The sequence below is a fragment of the Piliocolobus tephrosceles genome, chromosome 6 (assembly GCF_002776525.5).
Source record: "Piliocolobus tephrosceles isolate RC106 chromosome 6, ASM277652v3, whole genome shotgun sequence".
Classification (NCBI taxonomy): Eukaryota; Metazoa; Chordata; class Mammalia; order Primates; family Cercopithecidae; genus Piliocolobus; species Piliocolobus tephrosceles.
In genome coordinates, this window is record NC_045439.1 from 13,954,774 (window position 1) to 13,973,543 (window position 18,770).

The window sequence follows — 18,770 nt, forward strand, 5'->3', positions numbered from 1 at the left end:
TTCTTCAGTGTAATAAACCAGGGTGGTTCATTTGAAATCATGGTTTGGCAACAAGCCAGTCAGTTTGAGGGGAAATCTGATCCCACACTGGTCTTCTCAGCCACAGTCCCAGCCTGGGCTTCTGCTGTCATCCCAGGTGAGAGTCTGCAGACAGGTGTGCACTCAGCAGGAGGCTTCTGGGACTTCAGCTAAGAACATTCCCAAAGCGGGACTCACTTTCTTAAAGAGCTGTTGAGGTTGGCTGGGTGCCGGGGCGGGTCAGGGAGGGGCAGAAGCTCTGGCTGCTTTGGAACCACACAGCCCAGGTTCCTGTCCCAGCCCCACTGTTGCTGGCTGTGTCATCTTGGGCAAGTTTCTTTTTACCCTCTCTGGGCCCAAGTTTTCTCTTCTGGAAGATAGGTAGAGGTATACCTACCCTAAGCTGCTTGTGAGGATTATACGGAAAGTGGCTAACAGTGTGTAAGTTCACGACACATGTCAGTTTCCCTTTATTGATTTATTTTTTATTTTTTCCTTTATTGATTTTTATAAGAGTAGAACAGATGTCTAGTTTGGTGGACTCTTCAATGCCTTCTGCCTGGTGCCCTGCCTCTGACAGAGGTGCCAAGAGGTGGGTTCGGGGAAGTTTGGGTTCAATTCAGCTGCCATTAATTAGTGAAGCCTTGGACAAGGTGATGTTGAGGACCAAATAGGGAGACTCAATGTCCCCACCTCCCAAGGGTCTCGTTGACAGAAGCTGCAGATTCTGACATGCAGCGTGTGGTCCACATGGGTGACCTTGGCCTATGGGAAGATGTGCTATGAAATGTTTGGGACCCAGTGCAAAATCAAAACGCCCTCCTGAAAAAAAAGTACAGATTTCAAGAATTACAGATTGCAACAGCAGAGCATTGAGCCTAGCACAGGACGCTTGGAAGTGTGGGCCCCCTCTAAGCACAAGCTCTGTGCAACTGCATGAGTCACATCCCCAAGAAGCCAGCCCTGGCCTGGGGTGATAGATTATTTTAGTTTGCCCCAGCCTCAGGGGTTTCCGGGGACCCAAGAAGTTCAGTCCCAGCTTGGTCACAGCCCAGCGGCTGCACTGTGCCAGCTCAGCCTCCAGTGACTCACTGGACCTACAGACCTCTCTGCCACATCCAGCTCTCTGACCCAGAAGGCCCAAGTCAGCCCCTGCTTGCAGGTCAGCAGCCCCACACATGGGGAGCTGGCTCCCTGCATGCCTGGCAATGCTGCCCTCCCTCGGACTCTGTGGGCCAGCCCAGCTGGCTTTGACCACCATGCCCAGCGCCCAAGGGGGAGCATGGCAAGAACTCTGGGCCCCCCTTTGTTTCCCACAGCTTTTCTCTCACACACTCTTCCTTCCACAGCCAAAATCTCAGAGAAGGCAGTTTGAGAGCCTCCCATCCCATCTCCTCTTCCATCCCCAAGCTCCAGGGCTGAGCCTCAAGGTGGGCGGCCATCTCTCACCTTGCAGGAGAAATCTTCATCCCAGGCACCCAGGCTTGAGGCACTCACCAGGCTCCAGAATCCCCTCCACACCCAAACGCAGTGATCAAACTTTAAGAGGTCCAGATCATGCTCTCCTTTGCCCTGGGGAGACCAGCCTTCTGGAGAGAAGGCAGCAAGGGAACAAGAGTGGAAGCTTTGAGGGGAGCAGTTCCTCTTTGTTGCACGGTGTCTGCATTCTGCCTGCCATCATAGCGGCCATGCACAGGTGTTGGCTAAGTTGGAGGCACCAGGCCAGGCAACAGGAATGCATTATCCATATAACGGGCTTTGCAGGAAGTTCACCATCCTAGTTTTGCAGAGGATGAGATGAGGGTCTCTGAGAGGTCAAATCACGCATCCCAAATCCCAAAGACTTCCCAGATGCCACCATCCAAATGGGACTCATCATCTCCCATGCCCCAAACCTGCTCCTCCCCTGGGCTTCCCTGTCAGAGGGCTGGGAGCTTTGCTCTCCTCTCTCCCTCTTCTCTCCATAATCAGTTCCCAAATCCTGTGTGTGACAGTACCTCCACCTGCACCTACAAGTCACCCTGCAAACACTGAACACCTACCCTGAGACGACCTCTCCTCTCTGCAAATGGCCTCACCTCATTTCTGGGCTTCTGACTCCTGGCTGATGACTGTTATTCTGGTCTTGTTACCATTTCCTCATCCCAGCCATTCTCCACACTGAGTCGGGTGGCCCTTCAGAAATTGGAATCCAAAGCAGCCACTGCTCTGGGAAGCCACCTTCAGTGGCTCCCTACTGGCTGCCCCTCACGGCCCTCCCACTCTCAGATGCACCCTCACCTCCTCCCACTCTCAGATGCACCCTCACCTGCATCTCTCTCTTCCCGCTCTCACTCCTGGGCCCTGTGCTATGTCTTGTGGGTGATTTAACAATCACCATAAATTTAGTGGCTTAAAACCTCACACATTTATAATCTTACAGTTCAGAAGGTCAAAAATCCAAAAATGAGTTTCCCTGGGCTAAAATCAAGGTGTCAGCAGGGGTGCTTTCCTTCTGGAGACTTGGGGAGACCATTTCCTGCCTTTCCCAGCTTCTAGAAGCTTCCTGCATTCCTTGGCTCATGGACCCCACATTATTCTGACCTCTGCTTCCATCAGCTCATCTCCTCTCTCTGACCCTCCTGGCCACCTCTTATGAGCAGTGTGATGACCTCGAACCCACCCATATAATCCAAAATTATCTCCCCATCTCAACATCCCTCACTTAATCACACCTGCAGATTCCCCTGTGTCATGTAAGAAAGCATAATCACAGCTTATGAGGATTAGGATGTGGACATCTCTGGGGCGCATTATTCAGCCCACTGTAGCCCCCATGAGGTTTCCGGTTTGAACTACTTGGAATTCTTTCATAATCTCTATATCGTACTTTTTCCTGGTTATTCATTGCCTCCTTTTAAATCACAAAATGTTTGCTGTGATTTAAATGTATGTCTGTGTGCATGACTCCCCTTCATCCCCCTTGACACCCTTCATTCTTATTGGCTTGAGTCCATGTCTTCCTTGATTGCTGAGATGATTAGGTGCCCATTCTCTGGGCTCCTGCAGCCCCGCTGAGTTCAACTCCTCCCAGAATTGAGGGACACTTAGCTCCCTCCATCTCTGCAGCCAGCAGTTGGCATGACACTTGGCACAGAGTAGGCCCTCAGTACATGTTTGTTGAATGAATCAATGTGTGAAAAAGTACCTTTGTGCTGCTTCTAGGTTTCAAAGACCAGTATGAGAGATGAGTTTAGATAACCCTCAGATTGGTACCCATGTTTGGTGGGGGCCACAGGTGAGAATATTTCAGACTGAGTTTGTTCAAGAACATTCCAAATGAATGATTACCAAATAATAATAGAAGCAAGCTTACAAACAAAAGATCATAAAAACCAGAGGCAGGTGATTCATTCTGGCCTGGGGGTCTGGGAAGGCCTTGAAGGAAGTATGGGCTCTACTCTGCAGGACAGAGGACTGGAGAAGCTATTTCAAGTAGAGGGAGAGGGAGTAGTAGGAGGATAGGCACAGAGTCATGCAAGATAAAGAGGGAGAAGGGACATTCCTGGGTGATGATGTTAGCAATATGAGACAGGTCACCTCAGGTCATCCACTGAGGCCATTGGAAGTCAACAAGTGTTTCTGTGTCTGTGTATTTTCAAGTCCAGAGATGACTCCAGTGGACAGCCAGGATGGAAAACTGCTGGGCAGGAGAAAGAGGCTCCAGGTTGGAATGCAGGGAAACACTTTCATTTAAGGAGTAGGTGGAGGAGAAGCCAGGCGAGGAGATGGAGAAATGATGAAGCGAAGGAGGCGAAGGAGGTGGTATGCGCCTGTAGTCCCAACTACTCAAGAGGCTGAGATGGGAGGATCACTTGAGCCTGGGAGGTCAAGGCTGCAGTGAGCTATGATCATGCCACTGCATTCCAGCCTGGGTGATAGAACAAGAACCTATCTCAAAGAAAAAAAAAAAAAAAAGGAAGCAGAAGCAGAGGAGAATCAGAAGAGAGAATGTGTTTATTTGGGAGGACACTATCTACAGTGCTAAAACCTGCAGAATGACCAAGGGGAGCAAAAGCCCAGGGTTATGATGATCTGACATTCAAGGCAGAGGACAGGATGTTCAGACCTCACAGGCAGTGAGTGGAGACTGAGTCGTGGGAGAGAGTCCATTGGTGGGGACAGAGAGAGGTCAGAATCCACTCCCATGTCTCCTCCCCACTCTACCACTTTGCTCTTCCTGGTGGACACCAGCAAGCAAATGCAGGTGACAGAAGCCTGGGAGAGGCCTGCTTCTGGAACCAGAGGGCCAGCAGACCACCTGACCAGGACCTGTGTAAACTTGCAATTGCCTGGAGCAACTTTTAGGAAACATCAAAAACAACCTGAGAGAGCCGGTGTGGTAGCCCAGGCATGTTGTCCCCGGTCCTTGGGAGGCTGAGACAGGAGGATCCCTCGAGCCCAGGAGTTCAATTCTAGCCTGGGCAACACAGCAAGACCCTGTCTCTGAAACAAACAAACAAACAGAACATCCAAACCAAAAAACAAAGAAACCAAGCTGACAGAGACTGAGCTGTGGCTGTGAAGGCAGCTGAGGGGATGAGCTCCCGGGTAGATCAGATTCAGCTGAACTCCTGCTCCCTCGTCTGTTCCAGGCAGCCCTGGGCAATGGAAGGGGCTGTGGCTTCTCAGGCTGGTTCTCACAGTCACTAGCCTAGAGACCCCTTTGTAAAAGGGGAATGACACCCATTCTGTTTCATTGGCTTTGTAAGCGATGAAGTGCCAGATAGCAAGGGGGACACTGGGATGCCCGGAGCCTTGAGTACAAGGCCTACAGAACCCACAAAGCCCACTCACAGGAATGACCAAGATAGGGTCCTTCCTACTTCGTAATTGACTTCCTGCCTCATAGATGAATTGGAATGCGTTAAAATGAAAAGGGTTTCTAGCCCATCTAAAGTAGAACTTCTTGAACTATCTGTGGGCAAGATTCAAACAATATTTTAAAACAATGTTAGTCCATTGTGGACGGATATTTTTGTAATGCAATATAAACAAATTACTGGAAAGATGCAATAAAAAACCAGATTCCAACAAAATTACTCATCACATTTCCATCAATGTTTATATCCTCTCTTGATTTCTATACTCATCTTGCTGCAGACTGATGAGAAGCCCCACGTGTGAGCAGGCTTGGGTGTGAGTAGGGTTGATCTATCTTCTCACTGCTCAGTGTCGACCGGTTGCATGGATATCACCTGGGAACGGGCTAGGACTCTAGCCTCTTGGGCCTCATCCCATTTCTGCTGAACCAGAACCTGCTTTTTTGACAAGACACCCAACTGATTCATGTGCATGTTAAAGTTTGTGGTGACACCCATGGCAGCTAGGACTCAGGAATGTTTTGCAGAATGAAGGAATTAACCAAAACCTCTACTCCCGAACCTCAATTTCCTGTGACATCAGAACCGGTAACATCGACCTTCTTTCTGATGAGCAGGACCAACTATGTAATTTGCAGAGCCCACTGCAAAAGGAAAAGGTGGGGATCCTTTAAAAAAATCATTGAGGGTTTCTAAGGTGGTGACAACCAAGCTGGGTCCTTCCAATGTGGGGCCATATGTGACTGCACGGGTCCCACCCTAGGAAGCTGCTGAGGTTCGATTGGGTCATTCTGGACCCACTCATGCTAGCCAAGGTAAGTGATGAGAATTCTGCTGTTTCCGTCTATTACTGACCATTGTCATTAAAAAGCTCCGACCCCTTATCCTTTTTGAAGTTTATTTTTCCTTAATATGCAAATAGAAATGGTTTTGAATGGCTGTTATTCCACTGTATAGAATTCTTTCAAAAATACAAACGTGTGTGTCTATTAAAACGTGAATAGAAGCTCTATTTAGGAAAAGATAACTTGTGCTCATTTATTTTATTGATAGTGTACAGATTGTGATATATTGCATTACAATACTGACTGCTAGATTTCTTAGAAAGGTTTACTTTAGATTTACTGTAGATTTTTTTCTTCACAATAAAAATAAACTCATGCCAGTGTTCAGTAACCAATAATATCAATTCATTCAAATTTAATGACAGTTTTATTAAACTAAGAATCTCATGTCACAGAGCATTCACAGTGCAGGAGGTCACAGTTATTGAAAAAATAAATAGGGGGATAAATATACTCTTTATTTACAAGTTTTCAACTCGATGATCCTGCTTTGCCCGTTAGAGAGAGAATGAACAAAGATGGTGGTGTTCAGCTCAGCGTGCCAGAACGATCCTGGGGGGACTCGAACAACGTATGAACAGCCCCAGAAGTTCTTGGTTTTAGTTGTTTTTAAGGAGGTTCTTTCAGGACACAAGAGTCCTCTGATTCCATCTACCTGCTATTTGGTAGGTTCCCTCAGAAACCACGCCCAGCCTGCCTCCCCATAGGCATTGTGGATCCGCCTGGCCTCTCCTGACTCGGCCCCTCCCTTAGCAACTCCTGCATCTACCCATGGGTCTGGCTGCATCTGGCTGACAGCCTTTTTCCTCTCTAGGTAATCAAAGCTCTCTTTGTGCTCAGACACCAGCAACTACTCCCTGCTGGTGGCTGCTGGGCAGGAGACACAGGCAGAGGCGCCCTGCCAGGGAATGTGTACTCTGAAATGGAGACTCAGCCTCACAGACCAGCAACCCCCACTGTGGAGCTCCCCAAGAGTTGGCCACAGTGGCTCAGCCACAGTTCTGTCCGCAGGGTCTCCAGGTCCCCCAGGTCCAAGCCTCGTGCAGGAAGCTCAAGGAAGCAGACAGTGTGGTCATGGGGTCTGCAGCTTAGAGGGCAGGGATGAAAGGTGAGGGTGGAGATGCCCAGTGGCCAGAAAAAACTCACAAGAACAACTTATTTGGAAAAACAGAGCTGCCTTGTTTGCACTGCAGTCATTTCGGGAGGGGGAAAGTCCTCTCTTCTTCCATTGAAAGAGGACTGCGTGTCTGTCCTGAACGGACTTGAGAAATTCTGTGTAGAGAATTCTGGAGTGACCGCAAAGAAGGCTCTGTTGTTTGGGACATTCCCTTTAGGCACAAAGGCAGATCACACCAAACCATGCATCTAGAAACCAAAAGCTGCACATTCCCTCTCTTGATAGCTTAAAACATTTGTTTTCCAGTGATGGGGTGATGAGGGTACCGACTCTCTGCAGGATTAAGAATTTTATTGGCCTGGTCCATGGACAAGTCCCAACCAACATATTGCATAAGAAGCAACTGCTTGGGCCAGGTGCAGTGGCTCACGCTTGTAATCCAGCATTTTGGGAGGTCAAGGCAGGAGGATCACTTGAGGCCAGGAGTTCAAGACCTACCTGGGCAACACAGTGAGATCCTTTCTCTAAAAATAGATGAAAACAAATTAGCTGGGTGTAGTGGCATGTGCCTGTAGTCCTACCTACTTTTCAGGCCAAGGCAGGAGGATCACTTGAGCCTAGGAGTTTGAGGCTTTCGTGAGCTGTGATCGAACCACTGCACTCCAGCCTGGGCAACAGAGTGAGACCCTTTCTCAAAAAGAAAAAAAAAAAAAAAAAAAAAGCAACTGTTTGAATTCTAGCAACAGTGGGAATAGGTGTGGCTTAAGCCGGCATTTGTCACTGGAGTTATAACTAAGGAACAGCCAATTCTCAGACCTGTAAATCCAAGGGATAGAAAAGCCACACAGCCAAGGGCTTGACTTTCCCACAGGCACAGTGTGGATTTTCAGCTCTCAGAGATGCCGCCCGTGGCCCTCAAATCCTGGTACCAGCGTATTCCAGCAGCAGACATGTTCCTAGACTTGATGAGAGTATACTGTCAGCCCTGTTCAGAAGCGGGAGGAAGATTCACAACTTTGACAGCTGGACACTGACACCGTGAGACTGAATAAAGAGCCTTAGAAACATGCAGGTGAAAGACGAGCCGTGCCCCTGGCAGTGTGTGCTTGGGAATGTTTCAGGATTTAACAGAGACAATGGCACCTGGGAGCCATTTGTCATTGAAAAGTTAGGAGTTTTAAAACCCCCATCAAATAACCAAAGCCCTAAAACCTCTCAGCTGGCTTCCCTGGAAAGATAGCTCCACCCTGGTCACAGAATGGGAGGGAAGTGCCTCTTCTCTTGATTCTGGATGAGCACCCATTTCTTTGCATTGGGAGCACAGTGACAGACTGGACATCCTCTCATTAGCTACCCAGCCTAAAGCTGAGCACAAAACTAGTGTCCCAATTTAGTTTTCTTTATCAACAAACAAATACAGCAACCTAAATCAAAATGCTTTTTTTTGGCCAGTCGTGGTGGTTCACGCCTGTATTCTCAGCACTCTGGGAGGCCAAGACAGGTGGATCACTTGAGGTCAGGAGTTCGAAACCAGCCTGGCCAACATGGTGGAACTACTTCTCTACTAAAAATCCAAAAATTAGCTGGGCGTGGCAGCGCATGCCTGTAGTCCCAGTTACTGGGGAAGCTGAGGTGGGAGAATCACTTGAACCCGGGAGGTGGAGGTTGCAACAAGCCAAGATGGCGCCACTGCACTCCAGCCTAGGCAACAGAGTGAGACTCTGTCTCAAAAAAAAAAAAAAAAAAAAAAAAAAAGGCCTTTTTAGAACCTGTACCCTGTGGCTATGCCCTTTGGGGAACAGCTCTTTGTAGCAAGGCGAAGGTCCCCCTACACAAGCCAGGCTGGCAAAGGTTGTGGCTCAAAGTGAACAGCAAAATCCTGTGTTCTCTGTCCTGTGGCACAGGCCTAGAGAAAGACCCCCTCACTCTTGTTCCCATATAACTGACACAGTGGGGAAGATTTTCCCGAAGGACAGGAAGGGCCCCTCTCCATGCTTTGAGAAGCCCCGAGGGAGGCTTCATGCTTGAAGGGCTCACAGGATGAGCTACAGAGACCAGGAAATCCTTTGGGTGCACACACACACAAAGAGAGAGCAAGGGCAGTGCTTCAGGCCCAGGGTTAGGTGGGGGGTGACGGACTTACTGCCACCCAAGAGCTGCCCACAGAGCATTTTCAGAAATTTCTAGAAGTTTCTATGGGCACAGTGTGGCACCAAAGCTGCCGAGAGGAGGACCACCTCAGGTTCCCCAGGTACTCCTGCTAACTGTCCCCAGGGGAGGAAGGCTCCCTGGAAATCACGTCTGGAGGGCACTAGAGAGACCATAAATATGTAAAGCATGGCATTTGGGTACAATCTCCTGAGGATTTTCACTCTGACAGGTAAGTTCTTTGTTTATTTGAGCCACATGCATTTGCTGAGAGTGGATCACAGGGACAGCACAGCCACCTTTTTCTAGCCAGGAAGGAGCATGGCCCGGAAGGAAAGGAAAGACAGGAATGTGAGACAAAAGACCAACCCCTCCCCCAAGGACCCATTCACCCAGGGCAGAAAGGTCTCTGCTTCTCAGCTGCTGAATCCCGGGGGGAAAGTTCCAAAGTATAGCAACAGAACCTTTCCAGTTCCAGTTTCCTAAGCCCAACTCGCTTGTCTTCCATGGAGGGAAGGCACGGAAGGTAGCCTCAGCCGCTGGCACTGGGATTCATTCGCTCTTGGTTTTTCCCAGGGGGGATAAACTCTGATCCTCTCCTGTCCCTCTCCTGTCCCTCTGTCCACCCCAGCTTTAAGGAGGGGGAGGGGCCCCAGGATTCAGCGAGGAGAAAGGATAGGCAGAAAGACGGGTATCCAGCAACGACACCACCCACACCCTTCCCGAAATCCTGGTCTGCTTGGGGAGTCGGGGTTCTCTGAGAGGTGAGCTACTGCTGATGCAGTTAGGCTTGCAAATCTCCATTAACAGGGAAGAGCAAGTGGAAGAAACCCTGGGCTGCCCAGGGACGGGCTTTGGTCAGGGTCTGCAGGACTGCCCTGGGGTGATACACACACCCTACCTGGTCAGGGAAGCTTGGTGCCTTATCAGCTGCTTGGGTCTGTTAAGGCAGGGGACCGACAGGGGCAAAAGCAAGAAACAGTCCTAACAGGTGAGGGGTAAGGAGCAGATGAAAATTCACAAGGGCAGGCTGGGCGCAGTGGCTTACACCTGTAATCCCAGCACTTTGGGAAACTGAGGCAGGTGGATCACCTGAGGTCAGGAGTTCGAGACCAGCCTGGCCAACATGGTGAAACCCTGTCTCTACTAAAAATACAAAAATTAGCTGGGTGTGGTGGCACGCGCCTGTAATCCCAGCTACAGCCTCGGGAGGCTGAGGCATGAGAATCACTTGAACCCAGGAGGCAGAGGTTGCAGGGAGCCAAGATGGTGCCACTGCACTCCAGCCTGGGTGACAGAGTGAGACGCTGTCTCAAAAGAAAAGAAAAAAAAGAAAAGAAAGAAAAGAAAAAAAGAAAATTCATAAGGGCAGCCAGTTCTGTGCACAAGGAGGAGACACAGGTGACAAGGAGAAGAGGCACAAGGGCCAGCAGACTGTGGGCAACAGGAAAGATGGGGTGGGTAAGGCGAGGACTCTGTCCTGCTCACGGTGCCCTTAATTACCAGTCTCTCATTGCAGCTAACCCAGAACCCTCCTCCAGGGCCAGGTTCTCAAGATACTGGACACCTTCCACTCTAACTACGCTTGACCTGGTGAGGCAAAATCCCAAACCAGAAGTCCACAGGCACAGCCTGCTCCTGTCTCTATAGGCATTTTCCATCTGAGTACAATGAGTTTTTTTTTTTTTTTTTCTTTTCTGCCCCCAATGAGAAGAGCGATATTCATTTTTTTAAATTGCCTATTTCTGTAGCAGAGTAATTACCCCATGCTAATGAGCTTTGGGAATAAACTAAAGTAATCCCGCGTAGTGATGAAAGTGTAATTTAAAAATGAAGGCCTAATTAATCATGCAATTTTTTAAACTTGTGATGCAAAAATATTTAGTTAAAAAAGAGAATTTTCCACCTACAGTATACATACAGTTTTCTAGATTTAATAAATGCATAGATCCTTTAAAGGAAGTTACATTGGCACATTAAAGTCAAAAGAAAATTAGCCAAGAGGAGCATATTACATATTAAAAAACATTATTTTAGTTTCTAACTGCAACTTTAGAGACTAAGAGTATCCATTTAGAATCTCAAATGGGTTCTGCTGAGGAAGAGGAGGGTAATTAGGATACACATGCTCTGAAAGCTACACAAGGCTTCAGAGAATTGAAAACCAGCAGGGACGCCATCAGGGGCCATGTGGCCTGTGCCTTGTCATAGCTAAAAATAATTTTTGGTCTTTTTTTCAAGAAAAAATAGAGGCATTGGATAGGAACAGACACTAGGAAATGACCTGAGGAACCCAGGAGTCAATGATATATTGATGAGGTTTTGACTCAAACAGTAAGAACCAACCAGGAAGGTAAAGTCACACCCACATTCACTCCCCAAGTGTGGCCAACTTACAGAGGCTGGCCTGGGAGGGGTGATGGACTGGTGCTTGGCCTCTCTTCTGCTATAACTGGCCATTGAACTACAGACCCTTGACCTCTCCAAGACACTACTTTCTGTTAAGTGGGGAGAATAATCCCTACGTACATCACAGGGCAGTTTGGAGAATCAAAACAGGGACAGAAGCACTTTGGAACCCAGATGAGCCTGTAAGATGGGAGGAACCAGGAGAACTAAGCTATTAAGGGGACAGAGTGGTCCCGAGGGCTCTGGAATCCCTGCAGCTAAAGTTGATACTGCTGAATCTACATGGTCTCTGCCTTCCCACTTGGCTGATTTCTTAGGAAAATCACCCTTGTCCTCAAGTTGAAGACCATGAGCCCAATTTCTAGGTTAAAAAAAACAAAAAGAGAAGCCTGAACTTGGTGGAGCTATGATACTAATACTGATGTGAATCCCAAATAGAAGACTGGTGGTGGGGGTGAGGTCCTGTCGCAGGCTCATGCAACAGGGAACTTAAGGGACACAAGCACAAACACTTCCTCCTTTTGAAACTCGGAGGCCCTAAAGAGCACAGTCAGAAATTCCAACCAGGTCACGATCTTTGAGTCTCAGGAAGGGATTAGCTACTGGATTTAAACTCATCACCAAGTGTAAAGCGATGTCTGGTGAATCACAAAAAAATGTTCTTTCCTCTTACATCACCATGGGTAGTTCCCATACATTCATCTGTGCAAAATATCTCAATATTCAAAGTGCATCAAATCGGATAGACTTTTGCAATAGAAATATTAAAAAAATAAAAAACCTCTCTATAAAATTAATTGTGCTTTCTTTTTTAGAAACCATAAACCATAAATGGTTTGTATTCATAAATCTTTTAAATACATATTTGAGAGCTATGAAGTGGTCGAAAATTATTTTATATTTTTCTATCTAGTTTTGAGTCAGCCTCCCATTCTTGGCCTTTCACGTATAGTAAACTACGTGGTTCCAGAAGCTTAGCTCTAAATATTCTAAATTCTGATTTTCACACTTGCCTTCAGCTAACCAGAAAGCAATTTGTTGTTTTTCAGGCAATCTCTCTTGCATAATTAACCAGCACTTCTGACACACTCAGTCCAGTTCAGCAGGCTATGAAATTTGTTGGGCATATAAACAACTGGACCTTTCAACAGGGTGGTTTTGAAACTACAGCATTAACAAATAAATGACAAACCCACAAGGACAGTGCATTGTGTCACATAGAGAAGATCTGGAAAGTACAGCTGTAAACTATAATCTCCAGTCTCTGAGTTAGCACCTTTCCACATTAGTCTCTTACCTTTTTCCCTATTCCAAACCAAACACCTCAGTGCCAATGCAAGACGGCGCACGGAGGATTTGTGTCTGTACGATCATTACCTTTTTGGTGTGTATCATGATCCTTTCATATGGAATGATAGTTTTCAAGTATGATGAACCTATATGATGTTTCATTGTTTAATATTTCATTGCTTATTCTCTGAATGCATCAATAAAAGTGAGAAGAATATTCACTCATTTTCTCTCTTCTGCAGAAAAAAAAAATATTTTCATTCCTCCAGTTTTTCCAGGAAAAGGGGTAGAATGTCTGCCATCATGGGCCCTAAATCCCAACAGGTTGAGGTCTTGCCCCTTCCAAACTGTGGGTGCTTCCAGCAAAAGTTGGAGGCTCCCAGGAGCACATGCTGCCTAAGGAACCGCCTCTGGGCCGGAGGTGACACTTGAGAACAACTTTCCTATTTTGCACCTGCCCTATGTGATCTCGTGCTCACAAATGACCTCATTTCCGAGGCTGCCTGCAGAACAGAAAGACAAACTGCATGCAGAAGTCCTTCTGACTAAAGTGTGCAGGAGAGATGAGATGCTCGACACATCTCCGTGGTTGGCAGCTAGGAATCTTCGAAGCTGCTCAGATAATGGCCCCTGAATCCAGCCTTGCAGGGGTGGAACTCCAAGGAGGAGGAGGACGCCCAGCAGTCTGGCCTGTGACCAGACAAAGACCACGATGGCTCTTTCTTCCAGTGTGTGAAAGAACGGACAGTGGCTGCCTATGCAGGAGAGACCTGTGGTGGGGGAAGGAGGGGAGAGGAGGACGCCAGTGTCACAGGGTGTCCAGATCAGCTCCCAGGGGCCGCGACTCAGCACTAATCGTCTTCCCGGCACATTGGCAAGTTGACGAAGGTAAAGACGTTAAACTCTATCATTATGGAGAAGCACAAGAAGATGGCGTAGAGAACCAGCACGTAGACGCCCAGCTTCCGGTCCAGTTGCCACTTGTTTAGGTGGATGCCAAGGACCTGGGAGGACAGAGTGCAGGAACTGGGCTTGCAGGGCAAAGAAATACAAAAGGCATTTCTACTGGAAAGCGATACCTAAATGAAGAAGCCTAGAACATTCTGCAGAATGTGGGCAAGCATAGGGGGGTGCTGCAGGATGATCCTCAGTTTGACCAGAATAAACCCTAGAAGGCTTAGACTTGCCCCATGAAAGGGCGAGTCTCTGGCCCGGCCGCATTGACTCAGGGACACACAACAGCCACCCTCATGGGACCGGCCCTCCCCAGGCAGGCACGTCACTTCCTCCCAGCTGGTCATAGGCATGTGGTCCTCATTGCCCAGGCCTTCTCTAGAGACGAACAGGGGCTTTAGCTGGATGACCCCTGTGTTTCAGAGCATGGCACCATGATCTTTTCCCTTGTCTTCTTAGCACAATTTCCAAGGCTCCTATGGACCCCTGGCTGGGCAAATGTCTGCTTGACCCATCTTTCTCTTTGCATGTGTGTGTGTGTGTGTGTGTGTGTGTGTGTGTGTGTGTGTGTGTGTTTGGGGTAGAGGGTTAAAGCAGAGACTTATCTTACATTTCTCCTTGACCCTTCTACCCTTCCTTCCACCGCCTTCCTCCTTGTCCCTCAATCAAGGCTTCCTGGGGCTGGATCCTAGGACCTCACTGGAGCATTGCAGGTAAAAAGTCATGAGTTCAAATCCTAGCTTTGCCATTGCCCAATTCTGTGACCTTGGGAAAGTTAACCCCTGAGCCCCGATTTCTTCTGCAATGGGAATAACAGCACCTCCCTCACTGGGTGGTTGTAAGGATACAATAAAGTGACGCTGAAGTCAAGTGCTCAGCACAGACCTGGGCACGTGGGGTAGGGAGGCCTCGATCATTCTGACGTGCTATCCTGAGGGACGTCATGTCTCCCATTTGTCAGCTCAGATGTGCAGGGGAGGATCTCTCTCCTACTGGCACTAGAGAGGGACTGGACCAGGCAGCAAGAAAGGAAATGGAATTCGCTTCCTCTGGGGACTTCTTATGTACTCAGGAAAAGCACACAAAGGGTGCCGATGTTCTTGGCAAAGACTGGACTTGGTGTGTCTATGAATGTCTACATTTTCTTGCCTTTATCCTTCATTACCAAGGGAAGTGACAGGGGTGTTCAGAGTCACGTAAGTGACGAGGTGGAATCAGATGAAATCAAGTATGCATGAGGCATCTGTTTTGGAATATTAAAGACTCACAGTGAGAGCGACAGAGCCCAGCAACAGGACCACGGAATAGACCAGCCCCCGGCTGTTGATCTTCACCTGGAAAATCAAACACACGTGTCCTGAGTCTCTTGACTGCTCAGAGCCAATCTATCCTGAAATCCCAGCGGGCCTGGGCTTTCATTGCCTGGGCCAATGCATTCCCTCGTTAGGAAAACACAGATGTTTACAGGTGACCACATGGTCATGGAGGGTCAGGGAAATATGGAATCAAGTCACAACCCTGCTCATCTGAGGTGACAGCCTGGGATGGGGACAGGCACGCCAGCGGGCTGAGATGAGGAGTGGAAGTTCAGACATCCCTAAGGTGCTCTAGAAGCTGCCATGGAAAATGGGTGTCTGAGTGCCAAGGAGAAGAGGAGGTCGTCTCCCAGAGCCTCTTGCTGGAACTGGGCCAACATCACTATCCTTCTGGGTAAAACACATCAATTCAAGGTGAGAAGAACTTACTGTTGATCCGTAATTAACAACCATGGTCTGCAGGCCCCACGGTACGCCAAGTCCTACCAGGATGTCAAACACGTTGCTTCCTATGGTGTTGGAGACTGCCATGTCCCCAAGGCCTGCAGGGGACAACAACACATTTATTTTATAAGAGCAGGTCACCAGAAGCCTGTATTCTTTCTCCTAACTGTTCTATCAGTGCCATTCCTTGGAAAGGAATTCCTTCTGCAAGGATCTTACATTTCTAAACATTTTTGTAAGGCCAGGGATCCATGCCCTTCCTCAAGCCTAAAGGGGACAATTACGGGTTGACTCTAACCCTCCAAATTCATATGTTGAAGTTCTAACCCTCAGTACCTAAGAATGTGGCTTTATTTGGAGATTGGGTCTTTATAGAGGTAAGAGGTTAAAATGAGGTCGTTAGGGTCTTAATCCAATATGACTGGTGTCCTTATAAAAAGGAGAAATTTGGACTCACAGGAAGAACCTGGGCAAAGATGAAGACAGCCAAGGACAGAGAGGCAACAGGGGCCTGGAACAGATTCTCCTTCAGGCTTCTGGCCTCCGGAACCGCAAGACAATACACTTCCGTTGTTTATGGCACCCGGTTTGTGGGAACAACAGCCTAGCAGATGCATGCGGGGCCCTTCATGATCTCTCCTGCCGGGCTCATCAGCTGATGTTCTCTGAGGACTCCCGGCTGCTGTGCCTCACTTCATGCTCCCAGCTACCCTGGGCTGGAGGTCGGAGTGGGGCATCACCTCACGTGACAGAAGATGAAACAGGCTTGGGATGTGCCCAAGGTCACCTGGTCCAGCATCCTTTTCACCAAGCCTTGAAACGTATTTGAGACCCAGGCAACAGCACCCACGACCCAGGCTGGGATCATAGGACATCAGATTTTATGCCCTGGTAGTTTCTGAAGGGTGAGCTCTCTTTCCCCAACAAAGCTAGAAGCATATCAGAGGCAGGGGCTCATGTCCTCATCCTTCCCCTTCCTGTCCAGCTGTCCGGTATCCAGCTAGCCACACAATCAGGAAGTTAGTAACTGGAGAGGCATATAATTAAGAAAGCAAACTTTTATAAGTAAGATTCATACTGGCTGGAATCTGCCCTAACCCGGCCATTAAGCCATACTTCCACACCGCTGTCCTAACCTGGCACACATACGCATGTTTTTGGAATGAACAAACCTGAAACATAAATGCCTAGAACCACAACATTGCTTTGGTAGCTGGGACGTATGGCAGCCAACTCAGATCGGCACCCACACAGGCAGCCCATCTCTGTTCGACCGCCAGCCCACCTATGTTGCATAGCTAGGTCACCTCTTCCTCCACTGCTTGTTGCTGTCATCTGTCGACCCCTTACAATCCTCCTCCCAGCCTGCCCCAGGCACTGTTTTGAGTGACTGCAAAATCTCGGCAGCTTAGTCCTGTTAGGGGTGGCGTCTCTGGGAAACTGGCCATCTGGTCTCTCAGTGTCTGGTAAGATGCAGGAACGTGCAGCAACTATTGTGGCTCAGTTAGTTGCACCTGGTGAAGAGCAGGCACTCCAGCAGGTCAGGAGGGTAGAAAGGTGCCTGAGTTTGCAGAGGAGGGGATGAGTGGGTCTCAGGTTTGGTGGACTTCCCGCTCTGCATAAACGGGGCTGCCGGCAGCTGTGTGAGCCTTTGAGGACTTCTAGGGCAGTGTGACTCAAACTTTAGTGAGCACAGGAATCATCTGGAGGTCTTGTGAAAATGCAGATTCTCCTTCAGTGGATCTGGAGCAGGGTTTGGGAGTCTGCGTTCCTCATAAACTCCCAGGTCAAGCTGATGCCCTGGGCTAGGACCACGCTTCGTGCTGGGGGCCTGGAAGGAGGCCACCACAGGATATGGTGCCTGTGGTTAGAGCACACGCTGCATGGCCTCCTGGTTTGTGCAGAAGGCTCTGAACAGGGGTTCCTGGATCTTTTGTCATCAGGAAGCTATTTATTTTTCTTTTTGAGACGGAATCTCCCTCTGTCACCTAGGCTGGAATGCAGTGGTTCACTGCAACATCCACCTCCTGGGTTAAAGCGATTCTCCTGCCTCAGCCTTCCAAGTAGCTGGGATTACAGGCATGCGCCACCATGCCTGGCTAATTTCTTTTATTTTCGGTAGGGGCAGGGTTTCACCATGTTGGCCAGGCTGGTCTCGAACTCCTGACCTCAGGTGATACGTCCACCTGGGCCTCCCAAAGTGCTGGGATTACAGGCATGAGCCACCACGCCCAGCCAGGAAGCTATTTTTAACCATGTTTGTTGGAGTCCCTGTCAATCATATCAATGTTACCCTGAGGACAATTACACACCCCCACTCCTGGCCTCACCCTTCCTCCTCCCAGCCCAGGGTAGCTGGGAGCATGAAGTGAGGCGCAGCGGCTGGGAGTCCTCAGAGAAGTACAGAAGTTTCCGTACTTCTACATTTCACTGTAGCCACTCTGAAATGATGTGCTGCTTCAGAGACCCATCTGTCCCTTGGTCCTACAAGAGACCCTTTGTTGACCTTATTGGGACACTCCCCATTCCTGCAAGCCCTTAAACTTCCAGCATCCTGACATCCCTCCCTGGCCTCAACTCTAGGACCAGTTGTTTAAACTGCACATTCCCTTGTCCCTTGACCTTCCACTGTGTCCACCCAGCCGACTCTGGCTAGGGATGAACTTGTCATCTGTGCACTGCTGGAGCTGGCATGACTGAATCCCACCAAGTTCATGTCGCTGAACGTCGGCTGGGCCCCTGGTGCTCACCAACTTTCCTTGTACTCATTGTACTCGGCTGAGCACCCCGTCCCCATTCATGTCCATCTGGAACCTGTGAATGTGACTTTATTTGGAAATAGGGTCTTTGAGGATGTACTCAAATTAAGGTAAGGTCATACTGAATTAGGGTGGGTTCTAATCTGATGACTGGTGTCCTTATAAGAAGGAGGAAGTCTGCCGGGTGCAGTGGCTCATGCCTGTAATCCCAGCACTTTGGGAGGCTGAGACAGGTGGATCACTTGAGACCAGGAGTTTGAGACCAGCCTGGCCAACATGGTGAAACCTTGTCTTTACTAAAAATACAAAACTTAGCTGGGTGTGGTGGCGATTGCCTGTAGTCCTGGCTACTCAGGAGGGTGAGGCAGGAGAACTGCTTGAACCCAGGAGGCAGAGGCTGCAGTAAGCCAAGATCATGCTGCTGTACTCCAGCCTGGGTGACAGAGTGAGACTCTATCACAAAAAAAAAAAAAAAAAAAAGAGGAAGAAGAAGGAGAAGGAGGAGGAAAGGAAGGAGGGAGGGAAGGAAGGAAGGAAGGAAGAAAGGAAGGAGGGAGGGAAGGAAGGAAGGAAGGAAGGAAGGAAGGAAGGAAGGAAGGAAGGAAGGA

The 18,770-nt window shown here is 48.7% G+C and overlaps 1 protein-coding gene across 10 annotated transcripts in view; it reads right to left on the reverse strand.

Annotated features, from left to right (window-relative positions):
• Window positions 1-8,590: 8,590 nt before the first annotated feature.
• SLC24A4 (solute carrier family 24 member 4) overlaps window positions 8,591-18,770 on the reverse strand; it is a 91,303-nt gene continuing 81,123 nt past the window's right edge. For 9 of the 10 annotated variants that reach the window (XM_023205502.2, XM_026455421.1, XM_026455408.1 and 6 more), the window contains 3 exons: window positions 15,389-15,501; window positions 14,912-14,977; window positions 8,591-13,693 (listed from right to left, as the gene is read on the reverse strand). In XM_023205502.2, the coding sequence (XP_023061270.1) occupies window positions 13,541-13,693; window positions 14,912-14,977; window positions 15,389-15,501 (332 nt within the window). In that variant the 3' untranslated portion in view covers window positions 8,591-13,540. The remainder of the gene's footprint in view (window positions 13,694-14,911; window positions 14,978-15,388; window positions 15,502-18,770) is intronic. The other variant, XM_023205503.2, reaches the window with a different exon arrangement.